This window comes from Gopherus evgoodei, chromosome 17 (assembly GCF_007399415.2).
Source record: "Gopherus evgoodei ecotype Sinaloan lineage chromosome 17, rGopEvg1_v1.p, whole genome shotgun sequence".
Lineage (NCBI taxonomy): Eukaryota > Metazoa > Chordata > Testudines > Testudinidae > Gopherus > Gopherus evgoodei.
This window is the reverse complement of record NC_044338.1, coordinates 4,248,602-4,268,932: the sequence shown is the minus strand read 5'-3', so window position 1 is coordinate 4,268,932 and position 20,331 is coordinate 4,248,602. Positions and strand designations below refer to the sequence as shown.

The 20,331-nt window shown below is 51.5% G+C and overlaps 1 protein-coding gene across 1 annotated transcript; it reads left to right on the top strand.

Annotated features, from left to right (window-relative positions):
• Positions 1 to 1,566: 1,566 nt before the first annotated feature.
• Positions 1,567 to 19,658, top strand: LOC115636419 (multidrug and toxin extrusion protein 1-like). The gene is made up of 17 exons (XM_030536486.1): positions 1,567 to 2,270; positions 3,585 to 3,686; positions 3,943 to 4,011; positions 5,175 to 5,323; positions 6,819 to 6,861; positions 7,545 to 7,589; positions 9,089 to 9,186; positions 10,304 to 10,401; positions 11,116 to 11,229; positions 11,787 to 11,854; positions 12,826 to 12,934; positions 13,328 to 13,403; positions 14,194 to 14,263; positions 14,942 to 15,074; positions 16,381 to 16,475; positions 17,441 to 17,525; positions 19,076 to 19,658. Exons 1-17 carry the CDS (start codon positions 1,965 to 1,967, stop codon positions 19,294 to 19,296), a joined length of 1,881 nt encoding a protein of 626 aa, XP_030392346.1. The 5' UTR covers positions 1,567 to 1,964; the 3' UTR covers positions 19,297 to 19,658.
• Positions 19,659 to 20,331: the final 673 nt, after the last annotated feature.

Sequence of the window (20,331 nt, the reverse complement as noted above, 5' to 3'; positions counted from 1 at the left end):
CTCCTGGAGATGGGTGCAGACACACTAACTGCTGTTCCATCTCACCCTGTTCAGCCTAGGGGCAGATGGGACAGTAGTAGAAATACCTGCGCCTCTCTGCACAATAGTGCAGGGGTCAGCTCAGAATTTTGCTTGCATGTGATTCATGCACCGAGATGCTTTGTATTACTGCAGTCGTTAGCCCCACAGTGCAGGAAAAGGGAGTTGGACTCCCGTTACCTGGCACAGACTTGTGCAGTAAGAAATGTCTATGGATGAGTAACCTGTAACAAAGGTCACTGTGAGAATGACCAGAATACAAATGATGTTAAGGAATAAAGGGCAATCCTAACACAGGACTACGGGAAAGAAATTAGCAGAGGCTGAGTCTGTTCGAATGCAGAAAGTCTCAGAAGGCAAAACCTTTCACGCAGAGAGAAATCCACCAGATGAACCCCGAGGGTAGAACTGCAGCTAGCAGGGAAATCAAGAGAACAAAGCAAGGCAGTGTAAGGGTACAATGACTTATACATTAAATGAAATCCCCGGCACTGACCCTGCAAACATGGGGGGAGGCCAGACTTACATGCTATAGGACCAGCATCACCTCTGACCTGCTTCCCCCAGCCTTGGTTTTTCATTAACACAGCTAGGCTAAAAGGCAACAATGGTTTCCTTCAGCAGGAGTGAGCAAGCTTGGAACTTAATCAAGCAATGTTGGAGAGGAGGAGAGGTCTCTGTGTGAGGCTGCGTCCCAGCTCCACACAGACTAATCCAAAGTTAGGAGCCAGGTGATTTGAGGAGCAACCACGAGACTCTATAAAGAGGACAGCACAACCGCCACTGGAAGGGATCAAGTGAAAGCCTCAGCCAACCAGAATAATAGGCAGGCAGCTCTTTAAGAGCCTGATCCTGCATCCATTGAAGTCACTGGGTGCTTTGTCACTGATTGCAGTGGAGTCTGACCTAGCAGCAACAGCACAGCAGAAAGTGTGTGCCTTCTCTCAGTGGAACCAGAAGATGTGTAAGTTGCACTGGCTACGCTGCTTGCCCGTGACACAGTTCAGTACCAGTGGAAGCTGCAGTGTAGACAGGACTCCAGCATTGTTACCACCGGCCCCTCTAATTCTATTCTACACAGATCTGGATGGCGTGGTGGTTAAAAAACAAACAAAACCCAGAGTCCTGGCTATGCCTGTGCAGCAGTATGGCTCCACTATTAGTCAGAAAGCTGGGTTCTGTTCCCAGCCCTGACATTGATCCGAAGTCACTTCCCCTCCCACTCCCTTTCTGGCTTCTTTCTGGCGACGACAAGTGCTCTGGCAGGGACAAAAGTGTTTGTAGAGCATTTAGCATAATGGGACCTCGAGGGCAGCTGGCACTGCTGCCATACAAACAAGTGCCAGTGCAGACAAGGCCTCAGGCAAGCAACGTGAAATCCACAGGGGACAAATTCCGCTTTCCTTCCTCAGTCCACATATGTCCACTGCATCCAGCATGCAGCTCAGGGCCAGGACACTCGTGCTAAGTGCCAGAGGTTTATTAAGAAGCTTTACTTCAGTATCAACTCAGAAAGAGGAACGCCACCTTCCAGATCAGCCATGCCACTTTTTTCAGCACCTCTTCTGTCCTAAGACCTCCCATTCAATTATGGGCCAGTACCAGCCTTGCTTAGCATGCAAGAAAACATTGCAAGGCAGTTTGGCTGCAGGAATTCCCCATCCCCAGAGGTTGCTGTCTCCAGCTGCCCGCATCGGGGCTGTCTATACCGCCCTGACATAAAATCATAGATGTGCAGGGCTGGAAGGGACCTCGAGAGGCCATCTATGGCACCCCCTGTGCGGAGGTAGAACCAAGCATTCCTAGAACAGTATCCGTTCTAGTATCTGCTAGAGGCTCTCCTGCGCCTGCTCCATGTGTCCCAGGGACTTTACTCATCACCTGTTCTCGGGCTGTGCCAGCAAGAGGGGGTGGCGGACAGGGACATGCTCACTCAGCTGTGGCTGAAGTGCACTCTGCTGCGGTTACATAAGGGTCGCCCACTCGGGTCAGGTGAATCGAACGGGTTTAACCAACAGGGAAGGAAAAGAGAGTCAGTTATTCCCTGGTGCAGTGGCAGCATGGAGCTTGCAGGTACCGCTGATGAGAACCCCTTCAGAGATGCCAGGAGCATCGTCCCGCCTGCACCATCCTCTGGCTGTGGCCAGAAGAACCGCAGCTGGATTCGCCAGCTGATCCCATTCAACTTCTGGGAAGAGGCAAAGAAGCTGCTGGTGCTGTCGGGGCCACTGGTGAGAGTGAGAGGGCTAGAAATAGCCGGGTTTGCCCAGCGAATTGGTGCAGGGCCCCTTGCTGCAGATTCCCTCAGGTTGGAGCAGCAGAGCCCTGAGTCACATAGGTTTGAATCCTGTTTGCCAGGCGGGGGACTGCTGGATGGATTCCAGGGGATGAAATCCTGTAGCTTTTAAATGGCTTTTGGGGGTTTGGCCCATGTCATCCTCCCTGCCCCATCCTGGATCTTCCTCCCTTAGCAGGCAGGCAAGCTAGCCAGCCCAGCTCAGCACTCACCCTTCTTCCGTGGGTTCTCCTAGAAAATCCAGGCCCCCTCTTATTGCAAGGCTCAGAGCCCTGGTTCAGTTCATCCCCTGATCCCACCCCTCCCCTTTGCTGCATGCTGAAACGACCACTTGCCGCTTCCTGTGGTATAATCAGCAAAGGGGGAATGGGCGAGAGAGGAAAAGGAGGGAGGAACCATAGGATCGGGTACAATGCGGCACCGCTGAAGCCCCTACACACTGGGGACATGGGTGGATGGTGCTCAGTTGGAGAGGGAAAGGGACGAGACATCACAGATGCTAGCGGGAAAGCGCCTATTCCTGGAAGGAGCAAGAGATCCGTGGGTGCAGGCACAGCCTTCCCCGGGCTGTGCTGCTGAAGGCTTCTCTGAGTGTGCCTTGGGGCAGGTGTCTTGTGTAGGATGGAGCCGGAGGCTGCGCTGGGGTGGTTGAGGAGATGCTGTGACCCAAAGGGAATGGAGCAGGGCTAGCTTCAGCATTTAAAATGGTGGCAGTAGCTTGGGGCCCATCTAGACTAAGACTCTTCCCATCAGTGGAGCCAATCAGTTATTACCAAATGTGAGACACTTCTGGTGTAAATTGGGCCTGGGCTCTGTCGCACCCATTCCAGTCTGGGCTCGGCAGCATTACTTTGGGCTTACCCAGATGTAGCAGAGATCAGAGTCTGGCCTATTTCGCCAAAACACCGAGAGCTGCTGGCTGACCAGGGACCAGCTAGAACCGTGAGGAAACGAGTCGGTGACGGAAAGTCATCGCATCAGGCTGAGTCTTGCAGAGAATTTCCAATGGCTGGTAGATAAACCTAAAACCAGCTTAATCTGGGGGTTGGGTTTTTGTTGTTTTTTTTTTTTTAAATATTCTAATGTTATTCATTAAACCCATTTGCATGCAGAGAATCCCTCACGCTCTCTTTCATACAGAACAGGAAGAGTGTGTCCTCAGGGATCCTCTCAGAGTATTCCCACCTCGGACTCTGCAGCCTGCAGTCACCATGTTCTCTGTTTTTCTCCTTCCCCCACCCATTTCTAGACCTTGGTCCAGTTGCTGGTCTTTATGATACACATTGTAAGCTCTATATTCTGTGGCCATCTGGGGAAGGTTGAGTTGGCCTCCGTCACGCTTGCTATCGCTGTAAGTATTTTAGTTCTGAGTCTTTTCATAGGCTGTATCCTTTCATGCCAGCTCGTGTATACTAAACTTCTCTTATAAAATAGTAACTAGGTAGCTGGAACGGTGGGTTGATGGCAGAAGATAGCAGCCTGGGATAAAGGAGGACCTTTGACATCGCCTTTGCCTTTCAAACCCAGCCCTAGATGAAACCTGTGACCGTCTGAAATTGCACGTTCATGTTTTCTCACTGTTGTTTTATCATTATGACTATTTCCAGGTTATAAATGTTACTGGCACCTCTGTGGGGTTTGGTTTATCTGCAGCATGTGATACATTAATGTCCCAGGTAGGTAACAGTTGCTAGTCTCTGATCTCTTTGTTTTAGAGATGTGTGGTTTTTTTAAAGACACTGGGTGAATATAGTCGCCCATATTGCACAGTGCTGTCATAATTGGTGTCTGAGTTTCTGTAAGAGTCAGAGCCAAGAAGAAGAACCCTTAGAAATTCCAAAGTCCATAGGTTTTGCTCTTCAGGACACCCAAGTGAGCAGATCCTATGAAAGGATCATATCAAGGAATGACTCAGTTGTCTAAGCAATTATCTAAATGCCTTAGAACACGCAGTTCAAAGCTCCATCAGAGGCCAATGTCACACAATGTCTTCATCTCACAAGGATCAATCATATGTCATGATTCTGTGGCAGTGTTCTCCCAGGGCAGTCTGGCTGCAGGAGTTGAGCCCAGGACTTCTGGAGCTAAAGATATGAGCCTCTTACTCCTGCAGCAAAAGGGCCAGGTCCATTAACACCGCGGCTGTCACAAATTCATAAGCCACTAAGTGGGGTCAGAGAGTCACGCTGTGGTAGCAGCTTTTAGACTAGTGGCTCTCAACCTTTCCAGACACCTGTCCCCCTTGCAGGAATCTGATTTGTCTTGTGTACCCCAAGTTTCACCCCACTTAAAAACTACCTGCTTACAAAAATCAAACATAAAAATGCAGCCCGGTTACTGAAAAATTGCTGAGTTTCTCATTTTTACCATATGATTATAAAAAAATCAGCTGGACTATAAACATTGTACTTACATTTCAGTGTGTATATATTATACTACACTATCTATAGCATTATAAACACGTCACTGTCTGTGAAATTTTAGTTTGTACTGACTTGACTGTGTAGCCTGTTGTAAAAGTAGGCAGATATCTAGATGAGTTGAGGTACCGCCTGAAAGACCTCCGAGTATCCCCAGGGCTACACATACCTCTGCTTGAGAACCACGGTCTAAAACCAACATCCTACCTGCTTTGCATGGACACTGAAGGATCCCAGGGCATGTTTTTAACGTGTCTGTGCTACAGTAGGCAGTGGGTGACGCCCGACACTCCTGTGCAGTTCCTGTACAGACCCCGTCCCCGAGTAGGAAGAGCATGCAGACCCCTAGTGCAGTCCAGGGGTCGGAGCTGGAGAGCATGGCTGAAGGATGCCATTGGATTTAACCTCTTGTTTTCCAGACATACGGCAGTAAGAACATGAAGCGGGTGGGGACCATCCTGCAGCGTAGCATCCTCATCCTGCTGCTTTGCTGCTTCCCCTGCTGGGCTGTCTTCATCAACACCGAGCAGCTCCTGCTGCTGGTCCGGCAGGACCCGGAGGTCTCCAGGTTGGGCGTGTGCTCCAATTTGTACAGTTCCATGCTGCGGGTCACACACTCTCCAAGAAACCAAGGGGATGGGTGCCTTAAATTACGTGCTAAGGCCTCAGTGACAGCAGAGCAGGCCCCTTATGGACCAGGCAACTGCCCTCAGCAACACTGGTGGAGCACTCCCTTCTCCCCACTGGCCAGGTCCAGCCCTCGGTGACACCAGCGTAGCCCCCTCCTTGGGCCGGGCCCAGCCCTCGGCGACACCGGTGAAGCACTCCCTTCTCCCCATTGGCCGGGCCCAGCCTTCGGCGACACCAGCGTAGCCCCCTCCATTGGCCATGCCCAGCCCTTGGCGACACCGGTGGAGCACTCCCTTCTCCCATAGGCCCAGCCCAGCCCTCAGCGACACCGGTGGAGCACTCCCTTCTCCCATTGGCTGGGCCCAGCCCTCGGCGACACCGGTGGAGCCCCCCCCATGGGTCGGACCCAGCCCTCGGCAACACTGGTGAAGCACTCCCTTCTCCCCATTGGCCGGGCCCAGCCTTCGGCGACACCGGTGAAGCACTCCCTTCTCCCATAGGCCCAGCCCAGCCCTCAGCGACACCGGTGGAGCACTCCCTTCTCCCATTGGCTGGGCCCAGCCCTCGGCGACACCGGTGGAGCCCCCCCCATGGGTCGGACCCAGCCCTCGGCAACACTGGTGAAGCACTCCCTTCTCCCCATTGGCAGGCCCAGCCCAGCCCTCGGCGACACTGGTGGAGCACTCCCTTCTCCCATTGGCTGGCCCAGCCCTCGGTGACACTGGTGGAGCACTCCCTTCTCCCATTGGCTGGGCCCAGCCCTCGGTGACACTGGTGGAGCCCCCCCCATGGGCCGGGCCCAGCCCTCGGCAACACTGGTGAAGCACTCCCTTCTCCCTATTGGCCGGGCCCAGTCCTCAACGACACCTGCGGAGCACTCCCTTCTCCCTATTGGCTGGGCCCAGCCCTCAACGACACCTGCGTAGCTCCCTCCATGGGCTGGGCCCAGCCCTCAGCGACACCAGTGTATCCCCCTCCATTGGCCGGGCTCAACCCTCGGCGACACTTGGGCAACCCCTCTCTCCCTATTGGATGGGTTCTGCCATCAGCCCGCCCCATGCAGCCCTGTCATCATATTAATTGGGGTCACATCCATGGGTATAACCCAAGGCAGAATTTGGCCCTGAATCTTGCTGCCTTTTGAAGACAAATTCTCTGCCGCCCTCTTGCACAGCAGCGGATTATCCCGTGGCACACGGCTTATCAAACAGGTCTCCGCAGGGAAGCCATTTCTTGTAACAATGCTGCTGAGCTGTGGTGCTATAGGAAGATGTAGCCGCAGTGGAGGAAGGTAGAGGATAGCTGGTCCTGCTGGTCCATACCCCCCCACATTACACAGTGAGCGCGGAGGGGCAGGCCAGGGCTGGCAGGGGAAGAGGGTTGTTTTGGAAGATGCCCTGGTACTAATTGTGGGGTTTTGTATCTTCCCCCAGGTTAACCCAGGTTTATGTGATGATTTTTATCCCAGCTCTTCCCGTAAGTTTCCACTACCCTCAACTCTCTCAATCGGTCACTGCTAGGAAGTCGCTTCTCCCAGAGCCCAAAGCCAGATGCTGCCTGCACCCGCCCCCTCACGGCCCCTTTCTCGCCTGCAGTGGCTTCTTGCATGTGAAATAGTCTCTCTCCTTCCTGCAGGAATGTTGAAAATTGGGGACAGCCCTGGGTGGAGCCTCGCAAGGATCTACTTGTGCACTGGTCCAGGGCAAGTGCTTTGTGGGATTTTTAGGACAGGCTAGTAAACTATTCATTTTTTCATGCTCTTCAAGGGCTAGTGAATAGATAATATTATTACTACTGTTATTTTTTCCCTAGTGTCCAAGAGCATCTTTAAGGTTTTTGTGCTGGGGCTGCTGAAGTTTCATTTCCCAGTTTACCAAGCTGCTTTGGTAGGTTTAATTTGGGGAGCAGGATGAATCCGGCACTCACCCTGACTTTGCAGTTAGCCCTGGGCTTTGTTACCCGCTAGGTCTTTTGAATGGCACTGGAAGTACGTTTTTGTCTTGCACCCCCAGCCACGGTGATGCCGTCCAAACCAGACCCTCCTTCCTGTGCCCCAGGAACACCAGCTGGGCAGTGTGCTTTCTGCTTCTCCTGTAATCTCTAGACTCTGCTCTGAATGGTCCCCCCGATCTCACAGTCTGATTCACTGATTTTTGCAGGCGGCTTTTCTGTACCAGTTGGAGACGAGATATTTGCAGAATCAGGTAGGCTTCTCTTTTACCTTCATGTTCACATCTTAGTTGAGTAAAAGGGGCAAGTCTCATTCTGTGCCATTGCGCAGGGTTTCTCTCTCAGGTAATTGGCCCCAAGAGCTCACATCTGTTTTGCACCGTGTCCAGCAGCCCGTACAAAATGCACATGCCAGGTAGTGTCCTATTGCTGCAGTTTGAGCCAACCACCAGGGCCTGTGTTCAGTGCAGCAGCTTCTTTTGCATTTGTGCTAATGATTGGCCAATTCTACCTCTGTTATGAGTTCGGGAAAAACAACAAACTGACATCATGTTCCCATTGGTGCTCACTCCAAATGTATTTAGCTGCCCTTTTAGACTCCAGCTAATCAATCGTCTCGCTTTGTACATGCTGAGATTTCAGTGGATCTGCGGCATGTCGCCTATTTTCCAAGGCAATAGCGATCGTGAATTTTGCTCTCTGGCTTTATTTTCCACAGGTCGGTCTTTATAGCCAGTTCTGGTAGGAGGGTTTTCCTGGGCATTCCCGACTCTAGCTAATACCCTACTGTCCTGCTGCAGTTATTAGTTCTGCAGCTGTATTCCTTCTCTGAGGAGCTCTCTGTAACAAGAACTGCCACTCAGAAACAATATTTGCACAGCCCTGAGGATCTCAGCCACGTTTTGCAAGGATGTGCAAAGTACTGTTGTGCCTAGTCAACATGTAGGGAAACTGAGGCACAGAACAGTTAAGAACTAGAACTTTCAGGAGTGGGCTCTAAATCTGTGTTCAGGCTTTTAGAAGTGCTGAGCACCAATAGCTCCCATTGACTTCAAATGGATTATGGGTGCTCAGTGCTTCTGAAAATCAGGCCCTGGGGCTCTGAAGTTGGGCACCTACTGACTAAAGGTACCCTAAATTAGAGGCCCCTTTTGAAAATTAGGGCCTAAATTACTTGCCCAAGATTACATGGCAGGTTAATGGTGGAATTGGGAACAGAACTCAGATCTCCTGCTCTCACCACTCAACCCGCTGCTTCCTGAATGGTATTTGTAAAGAGCAATAATTCCTGATACAACTGGAGGCTCCTAGCCAATCAGAATACAGAGCTACTTCCCCTCAATACAAGGCTGCTCGCTTGAATAAAATTCCATCATAGCATCACCAGTTCTACCCTCCTCGGTCACTCCCCCTCCATTGCTACCCAAGAGTTTGGTATTGAGCAGATTGGTGAAGCTCTAACATACGCCTTTCTCCAGAAGCCATGTTTAAACACCGCTACCTCGATATAACGCCACCCAATATAACACAAATTCGGATGTAACACGGTAAAGCAGTGCTCTTGGGGGGCAGGGCTGCGCACTCCTGTGGATCAAAGCAAGTTCAATATAACACAGTTTCACCTATAACGCGGTAAGATTTTTTTGGCTCCCAAGGACAGTGTTATATCAGGGTAGAGGTGTATTTTAGACAAGGCAACAGAAATCCAGGAGCCTTGGAGAAAAACACTGATCTGTATTTTGTTTAATTTCAGAGGATAATCTGGCCAGAGGTGCTAAGTGGCATTGCTGCAAATATCATAAATGCAATTGCAAACTATGTCTTTCTCTATGTGCTGAACCTCGGAGTCATGTGAGTAGTGCCAGAATGTTTGGAAGAAAGAAACTAGACATCCAGTTAGGGCTCAATCCTGAGTGGTACTGATTTTGGGGGGCCAGCTTGAGACCTCCTTTTCAGGGGCTTGGTTTTTCAGAGACCAGATGTTCAGCACTTCTGAAAAATCAGATCCCTTTAAAGGTGTCTCAAGTTGGGCACCCAAAAGCATTAGCCACTTTTGAAAAATCTTGGCCCAAGTGAACAAATGTGACTTGGTCATGGATGGCTACTGAGACACAGCCTAGATCTCTAGAGGATACTAAAGCTCTCTTAACTTGCATATGGATTCCAGCTGAGGCCAGTGTGACTTTGCTTAAAGGATAAAACCAATCAAGGGCCTCAATACTTGGCCCAGTGGTACGACTATCTCTCTTCATCCATAAAACCAGGCCCTGAGGCGATCCATAGGGATCCCATTGGCTATTGCAGAAATGCAGACCCCTCTCACTGGGTACGTTCACCAGATACAGAACAGACACTGCCCTGATGTCCTTCCTCTGTAAAACCCGCACGTGCTCTCTCACACTGGCTGTGATGGAGGCCGGACTGCAGGACCCAAAAGCATAGTGTAGGAAGTGAAGCAGCTGTGAGTTCCTGTTTGTGCAATGGTTGGGACATGGAAGGTGCTAGTTAGTTATTTGTAGGATGGAGTAATTTATCTGGGTAAAAGCACAGGGCACATATACACACACCAGCTGGAAAATGACTGGTAGCAGCCGGTTCCATGGAGCCTTCTGGGCTATGGAGTCCCGGCCAATCAGATCGTACGTAGTGAGATGTTATTGCCTTAGCAAACCAGCCCATGAGGATTAGCCATAACCAGGTGAGGTGCTAGTCTAGTCCATCCCGCCCAGCATTCTGCCCCCTGAAGGGACCGATTCCTAACGCTTCAGAGGGAGGTGAACTCCCCACTCACTGAGTACCCGCTCAGCAATGCAACACTGTGTGTGGAGTGGGCGAGATGCTGTTGTCTGCACGAGTGTCTTCGGTGCAGCTCCTAAGCAAGGCTTTAGCTGCAGCTAGAGCAACTGCCAGTGAGCCGGCTCTGTGCAAGAGCAGAAAGCCCAACTTGCTTTCTCGGTCTCTTTCCCAGGGGTTCCGCCTGGGCAAATACTATTGCTCAGTACACTCAAGCCATCTTCCTGTTCCTGTACATTGTTGCGAAGAAGCTGCATGTGGAGACCTGGGGAGGTGTAGTATCTTTCTCTTATGTTCTCGTGTGTCTGCAAAAATCTCCGCTGCACATGGGAGACCCTCTCAGCTTCCCTTTCCATTGATTTTCATTCCGTTGGTGAGAAGGGTTAATATTAACCTTGGTATAAGCCTGTCTGCCAGATGCCGTGTTGTGTAAGTGACAGCTCAGGCCAACAGGGCGTATTATGAATACTGGGTGAGCCTGGAAAGAAAGTCGTTCCCGGGGAACTGAATCTCGCTTCTAAAACTGCCAGAGGTCCCCATGCTGCAATCAGAACAGCACCCGTCCCATTCTGCTGGCAGTTCTGCACAAGTGCGGGAGTCATCTGTAGAATTGGGGCCTGGGTTTGTGAGTGTCACTTAGGGCTCTCTGGGCCCACTGGGGTATGTTAACGGATGAACCACACTCACCATTGCCAGAGTTCCTGCTGAGGTTACAGTGCGGTCTGGTAGGGCCCATTGAGTACGGAAAGGGTGGCTGTTTCCCCCTGGGATTTACAGAAATGTCCAGCCTGGTCCCTAGCACTCTCTCTAACATGGCCTAGGCCCCAAAGAGATTAGGTCCAACTCTAAATGCTCTTGGAGTTTGGGTGCACCTGAATCGGGGCTTTTTCTCTTTTTACGTCGCTTGCAGTTTCAGTTTCCCTTCCTGGTTCTTCATGTGCTGAACCCCCAGGCTGACTCTTTACACCCTTCATCTTCTTGTCCCAGGCTGGTCCAGCGAGTGCCTCCAGGAGTGGGACACCTTCATCACTCTGGCTGTGCCCAGCATGCTCATGATATGCATCGAGTGGTGGACCTACGAAATTGGAAGTTTCCTGATAGGTTAGTGATGGGAGTAGCATGCTGATGGGGCACTAGAAATATCATCACCAAGGAGGATCCCCACAGTGGTTCTCAACCAGGGGCACATGTACTCTTGGGGATATGCAGAAGTCTTCCTTGGGGTACATCAACCCAGCTAGATGCTTGCCTAGTTTTACAACAGGCTACATAAAAAGCACTAGTGAAGTCAGTACAAACTAAAAGTTCATACAGACAATGGCTTGTTTATGCTGCTCTATAAACTACACACTGAAATGTAAGTAAAACTTTATATTCCAAATCGATTTATTTTATAATGATATGTTAAAAATGAGAACGTCTGCAGCTTTTCAGTACTAGCGTGCTGTGGCACTTGTGTATTTTTGTGTGTGATTTTGTAGACTAGTAGTTTTTAAGTGAGGGAGTTTTTAAACTTGGGGTACACAAGACAAATCAGCTTCCCGAAAGGAGTCCGGACAGGTGAGAGCCACCGATTTGCTGATGTTTCACCTGCTCTTTAAAAGGCTCCTTTTCTGGGGATCAGAATACAAAATTCTGATGTTTCCCCCCGAATTCAGGCCTGCTGAGCGTAGTGGAGCTTTCCGCACAATCCATCATTTATGAGGTGTCCACGGTGTCGTACATGGTAAGAACTCGGGGTAATTATTTATGTTCCCGCACCACCTAAAGGGCCTCCCTGAGAGCCCCCCTCATTGTGCTGGGCACTGGTGAGCAATGTGAGACAGCCCCTGCTCTGACGTGCTTATGGTCAAAATAGGCAGAGGAAGTATCCCCAGCGTGCAGGGTGGGAGGTGAGGCCCAGAGAGACTTGCTCAGGGTCGCACAGAGCATCTGGTGGCAGAGCAGGGAGTCAACCCCAGACCTGAGTCGAAAGGGGCTAATATCTGTATTCATTTGTAGCTGCTCCAGCAATTCCCAGGAAGATGCTCAGTGGGGGCTAGGAGGGAATCACAAGCCAAGCAGCAGCCCCCAGGGACCTTCCTTAAACCTGTTCATCTAGCAAACGGAGCCAACTCCTAACTAGCCTATCAGCCTAAGGCAGAACTGCACCAGTGCCTGTCACCAGACAGCCACTCAGACTGAAGTACTAGCCGTAATTACAGTCAGCGCCAAACCTGTCCCACATCTGTCTCCTGGGCCCAGCTTCCACACTGTCACCCCATGTGCTCAGACCTGTGCCCGTCTCCTGCTCCTGGCCTGTCAATCCGTAATACCCAGCAGCTCAGGGTTTAGAGAGATGTTACCAGCACTCCCCTGTCGTCAGGCAGGCCAGTGTTATCCCTTATTTACAGATGGGGAAACTGAGGCTGGGAGGTGAAGTGACTTGCCCAAGGTCACAGATGGGAATTGGGGTCAGAGACAGGATGAAAGCCCCTGCCTGGGTGCCAGTTACACCTGGCTGTTGCTCCTCCCTCTGCCCGACCTAAAGTTTTGCCTCCTGCTCTGCAGAGCTGTCCACATTCACCTTCATTAGCTCACAGCCGCCTCCGAGCGATTGTCTCGGCTGGAGGGGTTATAACACTTGGCCCCCTGGGCCGCTGTCGCCCACAACGTCCCCTCCCCAGACCAACGTGTGTCGGTGCTTTGGGATTTCAGATTCACTATGGACTCAGCATAGCTGTCAGTGTTCAGGTGGGGAACGCGCTGGGCGCTGGGAACCTAGAGGAGGCCAAGAGATCTTCTACCACCAGCATGCTGTGCACAGGTGCGTGACTCTACATTGGCTCCACCCCTCCTCGGTGGTCAGGGAATGGGGACTCAGTCCATATGCTACAGTGCCAGTCAAAGCGAGATGCTCATGGTTCTGCCTAGTGCCAGGCATAGCAAGGGCAGCTGTTTTTGCAAGCTTCCTACACTGATCTTTGCCAGTTGCACCTCAGTTCTCCCCTGCAGCATCCTATTGCAGCAGTCCTGGGAGTCAGCCGGACCGCCTGCAGTTATTGAGAAATATGCACACCTAGGGACCAGGGTGACAGCCCCAGTTTTGTTTATGCTTGTGGCCTGAGCCAGGTTGCTCAGACTCTGACAGGAACTGGATTTCACATAGTTGTCAGCTTGTGCTTGCTCTGCTTGACTGAGTCCTGACTTTGCCTTTCAGGGTTTCTTTGCCTGGTGGTGGGCGTCATATTAGCAGCCACAAAGGATGTGCTGGGATACATATTTACCAGTGACAGGTGAGTTGCTCCGATTTGGTACTACAGTCCTTTCAGAACAAAGATTACAGGTTACTATTAAAGATTGAGACAAGGGAAGGATTTTTCAGAGGCTTGGAAGAGCCTGCTCCCTAGCCCACTGAAGTCAGGGGAAATGTTCCCAGTGACTACAGGGGACCTCAATGCATGGGGTGGACACACTTGCCTTCTCCTATGCTCAGTCTTGCTTCGTCATCTGAGTACAAAGCCGGGATCTCGCTGGAAAAACAATGCTGCATCTGAGCTGGGCTTCGCTCAGAAGAGAGTGCGCCTCGGTGTATGTTCTTCTTTATTTGGATCAGAGCTCATTTTGTTTCGGCAGACGTCAGCTGATCAAGTCAGAGGGGAAAGCCTGCTGCAAAAAGCTTAGTTAGCAGGGCGGTACAGATGCCACGCGGCCCAACTGATTTTCCTGATCACACACGAAGACACCCGAAACCCTCAACCGCTGGTTGAAGACCAGCCAACCGAGGGTGAAGAGTGATTTGTGAGCTGCTGACTTTTCCCAGTGCAGCAGAAGAAACAAGGGTCAGAACTTCCTGTAACTCACAGTTCAGTCCCGGCCTGCGGTACAGCCCTGTAGTACCGTTGGGCTCGGTTGCACTGTAAAGCGTGTGCTGTAAGCGCGTCTCTCTCCGGGCACGTTTATGCAAGCCTGCGAGGGTCAGCAGGTTGTACAGGATGCAGCGATGTGTTCAGGGTACAAATTAGTTTAGCTGTGACAGACGCACTTTATTTCTAAGCCTGATTGGCTCCTTCACTCCTTAAACAGAGAGATCATTGCCCTGGTGTCTTGGGTCATGCCAGTGTACGTGGCCGTCCATGTGTTTGAAGCCGGCTGTGTAAGTACTTCACGGAATTAACTGCTGCTGCATTTGCTATCAGACGTTATTTCCGATGCTGGTGGGATTCAGTTCCAGGTTGATCAAGGAGAGAATTCAGAGCTCCTGGCTAAGAGCCTGAGTAACATCTGCCTCCAAATTCACAGGCCCTAGGGACGGACTCGGAGGAACGGATACACCCGCTGTAATGGGGAAACTGGCCAAAAGGAAAGTCATTTAATAGCAGGGTTAATAGGCAGTGCATGGTGCATTCAGATGGAAGGGAGGGGGTAAGTATGGGAAAGAAGGAAAGGAATGCAGGAAACATTCCCTACCTTTGGGCCTATAGGAATTACTGTGTGGATCATCTGTGAGCAGGAGACAGAGCAGTGAGTACAGAGAGGGACAAACCATGGTCATTTGGAAGCAGCCCATGGCTGCGAGGGGCTGGATTGAAGAAAGGTTCTGGGGCGAAACTCTTATACAAGCTTCCAGGGGTTACCAGCTGCCTGGCTGCAGCCAGCCATGAAGTGAGAGCTCAGCTGTGGGAAGGGTGTCCCCCCGGGGGTTCGATAGGGGTCAATAAGGAGAAGTAAAGCAACCAATCTGTGTGGGCAGCTGCTGCAGCCAGCACCGAGCCTAGGGATCTCACTGCAGCCAGCACGTCCTTCAGAGTCGTCTTATCCTCCCCCCTTGCAGTGCGTAACCAGCGGCGTGCTAAGAGGTGTGGGGAAGCAGAAGATCGGCGCGATCTTGAATGCTGTTGGCTACTACGCCGTGGGCCTGCCACTGGGAAGCGTGCTGCTGTTCGTGGCCAGGATTGGAATGATAGGTACAAACATCGGAAAGGTGGGGAAAGGGAATTGGCCCATTAGCCCTGGAAATACAGAGCCCAAAATCCCAGGGCAAAACGAGCCCAGCTCCAGATGTTCTAGGTTAGACTCCATTGGTCGTGTCTCAGGAACAGGGCTAAGTTGTTACCCTGCCTTTGGCCATGTCTCTTGGCTGCCCCCCCCCCTTTTTTTTTTAACCCAGGGCATAAAAACTTTAGTGCCTTTAAAATGAGCCTAAAGGTTACACAGTCCTTATCCTGGCTGGTGTTGGTAGAGGGGTGGGGTCAGAAGCTGGGGGTGGGTTTTGGACATTGCTCCTGTTTGGTGCATGCTAACACAGCTGAAATGTGCTTTAGAAGCCGGGCTCTCATAGATTCCAAAGCCAGAGGGGACTCCAATGATCTGTCTTATCTCCCTTTGCCCCTCCTTGAAACAGCCCAAATTCCATCTAGCCTCCAGCCCTCCCTAAAAACCCAACCCTCTCACAGCCCATGTCTCGCACCCCCTGCCTCCCAGAATAGTTCGATCGCTGCCTGACAGCCCAAGAAAAATTCCATCTCCCACCCCCCAAAATGCATCTCTTTTTCCCCTCCCCCCTAGGGGTGCTGGGAGCCACTGACCCAAACTGCAAACCTTGTATATAATGGAAACCACTTCAAGCCAGGGGCTGCGGCCACACCCCCAACACCCCTAGTCCCCCCTCACGCCCCCAACCTCGGCCTCAACACCAATGTCCTCTCCAGCTCCCCCCACCTTTCCATCTCCCTCCCACCAGCGTATTCATCTAGACCCTGGCTGGTTAACACCCCCCTTTCCCTCCTTACCTGGGCTTGGGGGGGAGTCTGGCAGAAACAGGAGATCGCCTAGACTGGCTGGGCTGCTCAGGGCCTCTCCCTGGCCGGGTTCTTTTGAGCCTGGATCTTCCCTTGGGAGTCCCTCCTAGGTTTGGGGAGGAGCCAGCTGAGCAGGCAGGTGTAGTATTAAGGGCTCTGACTGTACTGTGCAGCAGTGGCCACTAGGTGGCAGTGTTGCTCAGCTCCCCATCAGGTGCGGCGAGGCCAAGCGTATGGTAGGAGCGCACCTGCCACAAGGAGCAATTCCCCAGATCCCTGGTGGCCCAGTCCTAAGTACCAGGCACTCGTGTTCAGGCCCACGATGAGCATGTGTAGGCAGCAAAGCAGCAGGAGACACAGGCTTGCAGGGGCAGGAGGAGTGTCCATCCGACGTGTTTCTATAGCACCTGCCACCCTAGCTTTCATCTGGGTACTGAATTTGTCTGGTTAACGCCAGCGTTTCCTCTCCCAGGCCTCTGGGTCGGCTTGCTGATCAGTGCCTTTATCCCAGCCAGCTGCTCCATCATCTACATTGGGCGGATGAACTGGAAAAGGGCCTCCGAGGAGGTAAGCAGCTTTACGTTAGTGTAATGCAGGTTATATCTGGTATGCGTACAAGCAGGGTGCCAGGGAGTGATGGCGCAGACCTATCAGTGAACATCTTCGGGTCCCTGAATAGTGATGACTTAGACAGCAGCAGTGGGCTCAATGCAGACCTTGGGTGAGGGTCTCTGCCCTGATGCCTTTTACAGCTCTGACTCTAAATATTAATGTTAGAATCCCAGTGACCTGGCTAACACTCGTCACCGTATCTATCCCTCCTGAATAATCAATAATCAGTCACTCTTCTCAACACGTTAACCAGGAGTGGTGTCGCTCTGTTCCCATGGCAGGGAGCCAGCTGGCCATGTGGTCAAAGGAGAAGGGAAAGAAGGCCTCTTCCCGGCCCTGTTCTGAGTTCCACTGAGCTCCTGCAACCTTTGCCGCCAGCCTGAGCACACAAAGCCCAGCAAAAGGTGCCAGGCCCCGCACTGTGAGTGCTTCCACGTTGCAGGAGAGGGCTGGCCAGCACCATGAAAACTGATTTGTAGCTATTTTGGCTTTATGCAAGGGGTCTGTATAGCCACAGAATCTATTCATGATTTGGCCTCCTGCTAGTTTTTCATATATAGTTGAAAGCAGTTCAGGTCACCTATAACTCACTGGATCCTCGCGGGACTCTGGATAGAGAGCTCATGAGCAAACCAGTTTGGATAAAAAACACACAACTGAAACCTCTTAGCCCTTGGATACTTTTTGGTCTGTCGTTGCTCTCTGGGTTCTTTCTTTACTCACAACATCCACGCCAGCAAAAGTTCCATATTCATGTAACACAAATCTCATGGCCGGGCAGTAATATCTCCTGTGAGACAAACTGAATATCTGAAAGGTACTAGTAAAGCTTGCTTTGTAAGACAAATACATTTGCCATTCCTAACAGCTGCATACAACAGCGATCGTCTATGTACTGTACAGTGTGTTTATGTTCCTAGGCTCAGCAACGGGCAGGTGTGAGCCAGCTGGCTGGCGAGGATTTGAACTCAGCTCCTGTCTCGCACAAGATCTCTCCCCCATCTGGTAGGGAACAGGTTTGATTTACTAATAGCCTAATATTGTGACCTGCAGATGTTCAGGTAACACACATATGACCCCGAGTAACTGAAGTGCTGCCTAGTGGATAGCTAACTAAAATCACTCCAGTTCTTGGCAAGCATGTTGGGCAGTGTGTTTGCACGTGTCTAAGCAGTTTGGGGAAAGCTGATTTTAGTTGCGTTGATTATATAATGTGTAAAAGCAGCATTACCATGCTCTGCACTAGTTACAGTGCAAGCCATGCTAGGGCTAGTGCTAGGAAAGGAACCCTCGAGTCCCAATGTGGAAACCTGGCATACCTGCAGGGAAACTTAAGGGTGTTACATCGCACTGCTCTGGGCTGAGTGGACTTTCGCCCATGCCAGTTTAGAGTTGCTGTCTCTCACCCCATGAAGACCTAGGCTGCTCAACAAGGGGAATTTCTAAGCAGCAGGCTGAGCCCAGAGCACTTGGGAGGGTGGAGCCTGTTCTGCAGTAGGCGGAGCCCAGAGCACCTGGGCAGGTGGAGCCTGTTCTGCAGTAGGCGGAGCCCAAAGCACCTGGGAGGGTGGAGCCTGTTCTGCAGTAGGCGGAGCCCAGAGCACTTGGGAGGGTGGAGCCTGTTCTGCAGTAGGCAGAGCCCCGAGCACCTGGTAGGTGGAGCCTGTTCTGCAGTAGGCGGAGCCCAGAGCACTTGGGAGGGTGGAGCCTGTTCTGCAGTAGGTGGAGCCCAAAGCACCTGGGAGGGTGGAGCCTGTTCTGCAGTAGGCGGAGCCCAGAGCACTTGGGAGGGTGGAGCCTGTTCTGCAGTAGGCGGAGCCCAGAGCACCGGCAGGTGGAGCCTGTTGTGCAGTAGGCGGAGCCCAGAGCACTTGGGAAGGTGGAGCCTGTTCTGCAGTAGGTGGAGCCCAAAGCACCTGGGCAGGTGGAGCCTGTTCTGCAGTGGGCGGAGCCCAGAGCACTTCGGAGGGTGGAGCCTGTTCTGCAATAGGTGGAGCCCAAAGCACCTGGGAGGGTGGAGCCTGTTCTGCAGTAGGCGGAGCCCAGAGCACTTGGGAAGGTGGAGCCTGTTCTGCAGTAGGCCTGCAAGCCAGCTTATTTTAAAACAATAAACAGGTTTTAAAGAGCAGAGACAGCAAAACCCCTCCTACTTCTAATAAGTGCTTAGTCTGCTCAGTTCTATTTTTCTTTGCATCCTGTACTGAAGGGCAGGCACAGGGCTCTTCCTGCAGGCTTTGGAGAGGAGGGGAAAACACCAGCTAGAAGCATGGGAATTGAGGCATAAAAGCAGAAGAGAAGGGGATCATCTGGGTTGTAAGGGCTGCAGAAGGTCTCATTCACCCCCTCTTCCCAAGAGAAAAAACAAGCATGTGGTGAAGGAGTTTAAGGACAGTGCTCCCAGAGAGGACTGGCAAGGACTTCTTCAGCACTGGGCCAGGGATCAGTTTTATTTTTGAAGTATCAGCCAGCTATCCTAATGCTGCCAGCTGCCAAATCAATTCTACAGCCTGAACAGCCCTGCACTACCATTGCCCCCCCCCCTTGCTGTGTTGCAGTGGAAGCAGAAGCCCCGAACGGCGTTGTTCTGACACGCATCACTAAGAACGACGGTCAGATGTACCAGCTAACGCTCCAGGAAGCCACGCCTGCCCTTTCCACTGTGGGTGAATTGCTGTCTGTGAAACAGCTGATCATATGGCGCGGGCTGGCTGTCACCGCAGCTATCGCTGTACTCGCAGTAGGCATTCTAATAAGGGTCATGACTATCCACCACTAGCGTCACACCAGGGGTGTGGATAAAGGGAAGGAGACCCCTTCTGGCTCACTCGGTAGTTGAAACATGGACCCAGCTACAGATGACTAACACTCCACAGGTCCTACTGTCACAGCAAGGGCAAAGATCCCACTTCATCAGAAGACTAGAGCTGACCAGCACTATGAGTTTCTCTACGTGGTGCCCTTGGAAATGGCCACAGGCTGCTATGAGAATCTCAGCCCACAGCTGGCTGAACAGGCTGGAAATTCTTTGGAGGACTGCCCTCTCTACTTGCAGCAGCTTCTCAAGTGCAGGCACTGATATTACAAGTTCACTGTGGTGATAAGTTGCTTGTAATCAGATAGCAGCAGCACTAGCTTGTGTGTGTACAGGACTGCTGGCATGGTGATTAAATGGCATTTAATGATGAATAAATTTCTCAAGCCGTCGGTTAGCGTATTACACTGGCTCCTCAAGTTTGAAATTCATGTTAGTGTTTGGCTGCCACAGCAGAAGACAATCACTGAGCTTTAGTTAGCTGTGAACCTCTTCAGAGCATATTCTCAATCTCCGCTCTCAGCAGTGACGTATCTGCGTTAGATGCATGCTGCCTTAAAGGACTGCTCCACGGGGGGAGAGACAGCAGTCAGGGAAGGAACAGCTTTCCACAGGAGTTTGCATTAGCATCAAATCAGTTGACACAGGAACAGTGTGTGCAGATCTCATTCTTCCTCACCTCACGGCAGGGAAGAGATTTCAGTAATACTGGTAGCTCTAGCATGAAGCTTCCAGTATAATTTTGCTGGCTCCCTCCCTAACCTGTAGTCATGCCCAGCACCAGGCGATACTAACAGACAGAGCATGGAAGGTTGACATCTCTAATAACTTACCACTCATAGCACTGTTCACCTAGAGGTCAAAGGGCTTTTTCTGGGGAGTAAATATTTCCAGTTTACAAATGGGGAAAGTCAGGTGAAGAGACTTGCCTCAGATCACGCAGTGAATCAGTGGCAGAACTGCATATAACCTGACTCCCCCTCGGGTACTTATCTATAC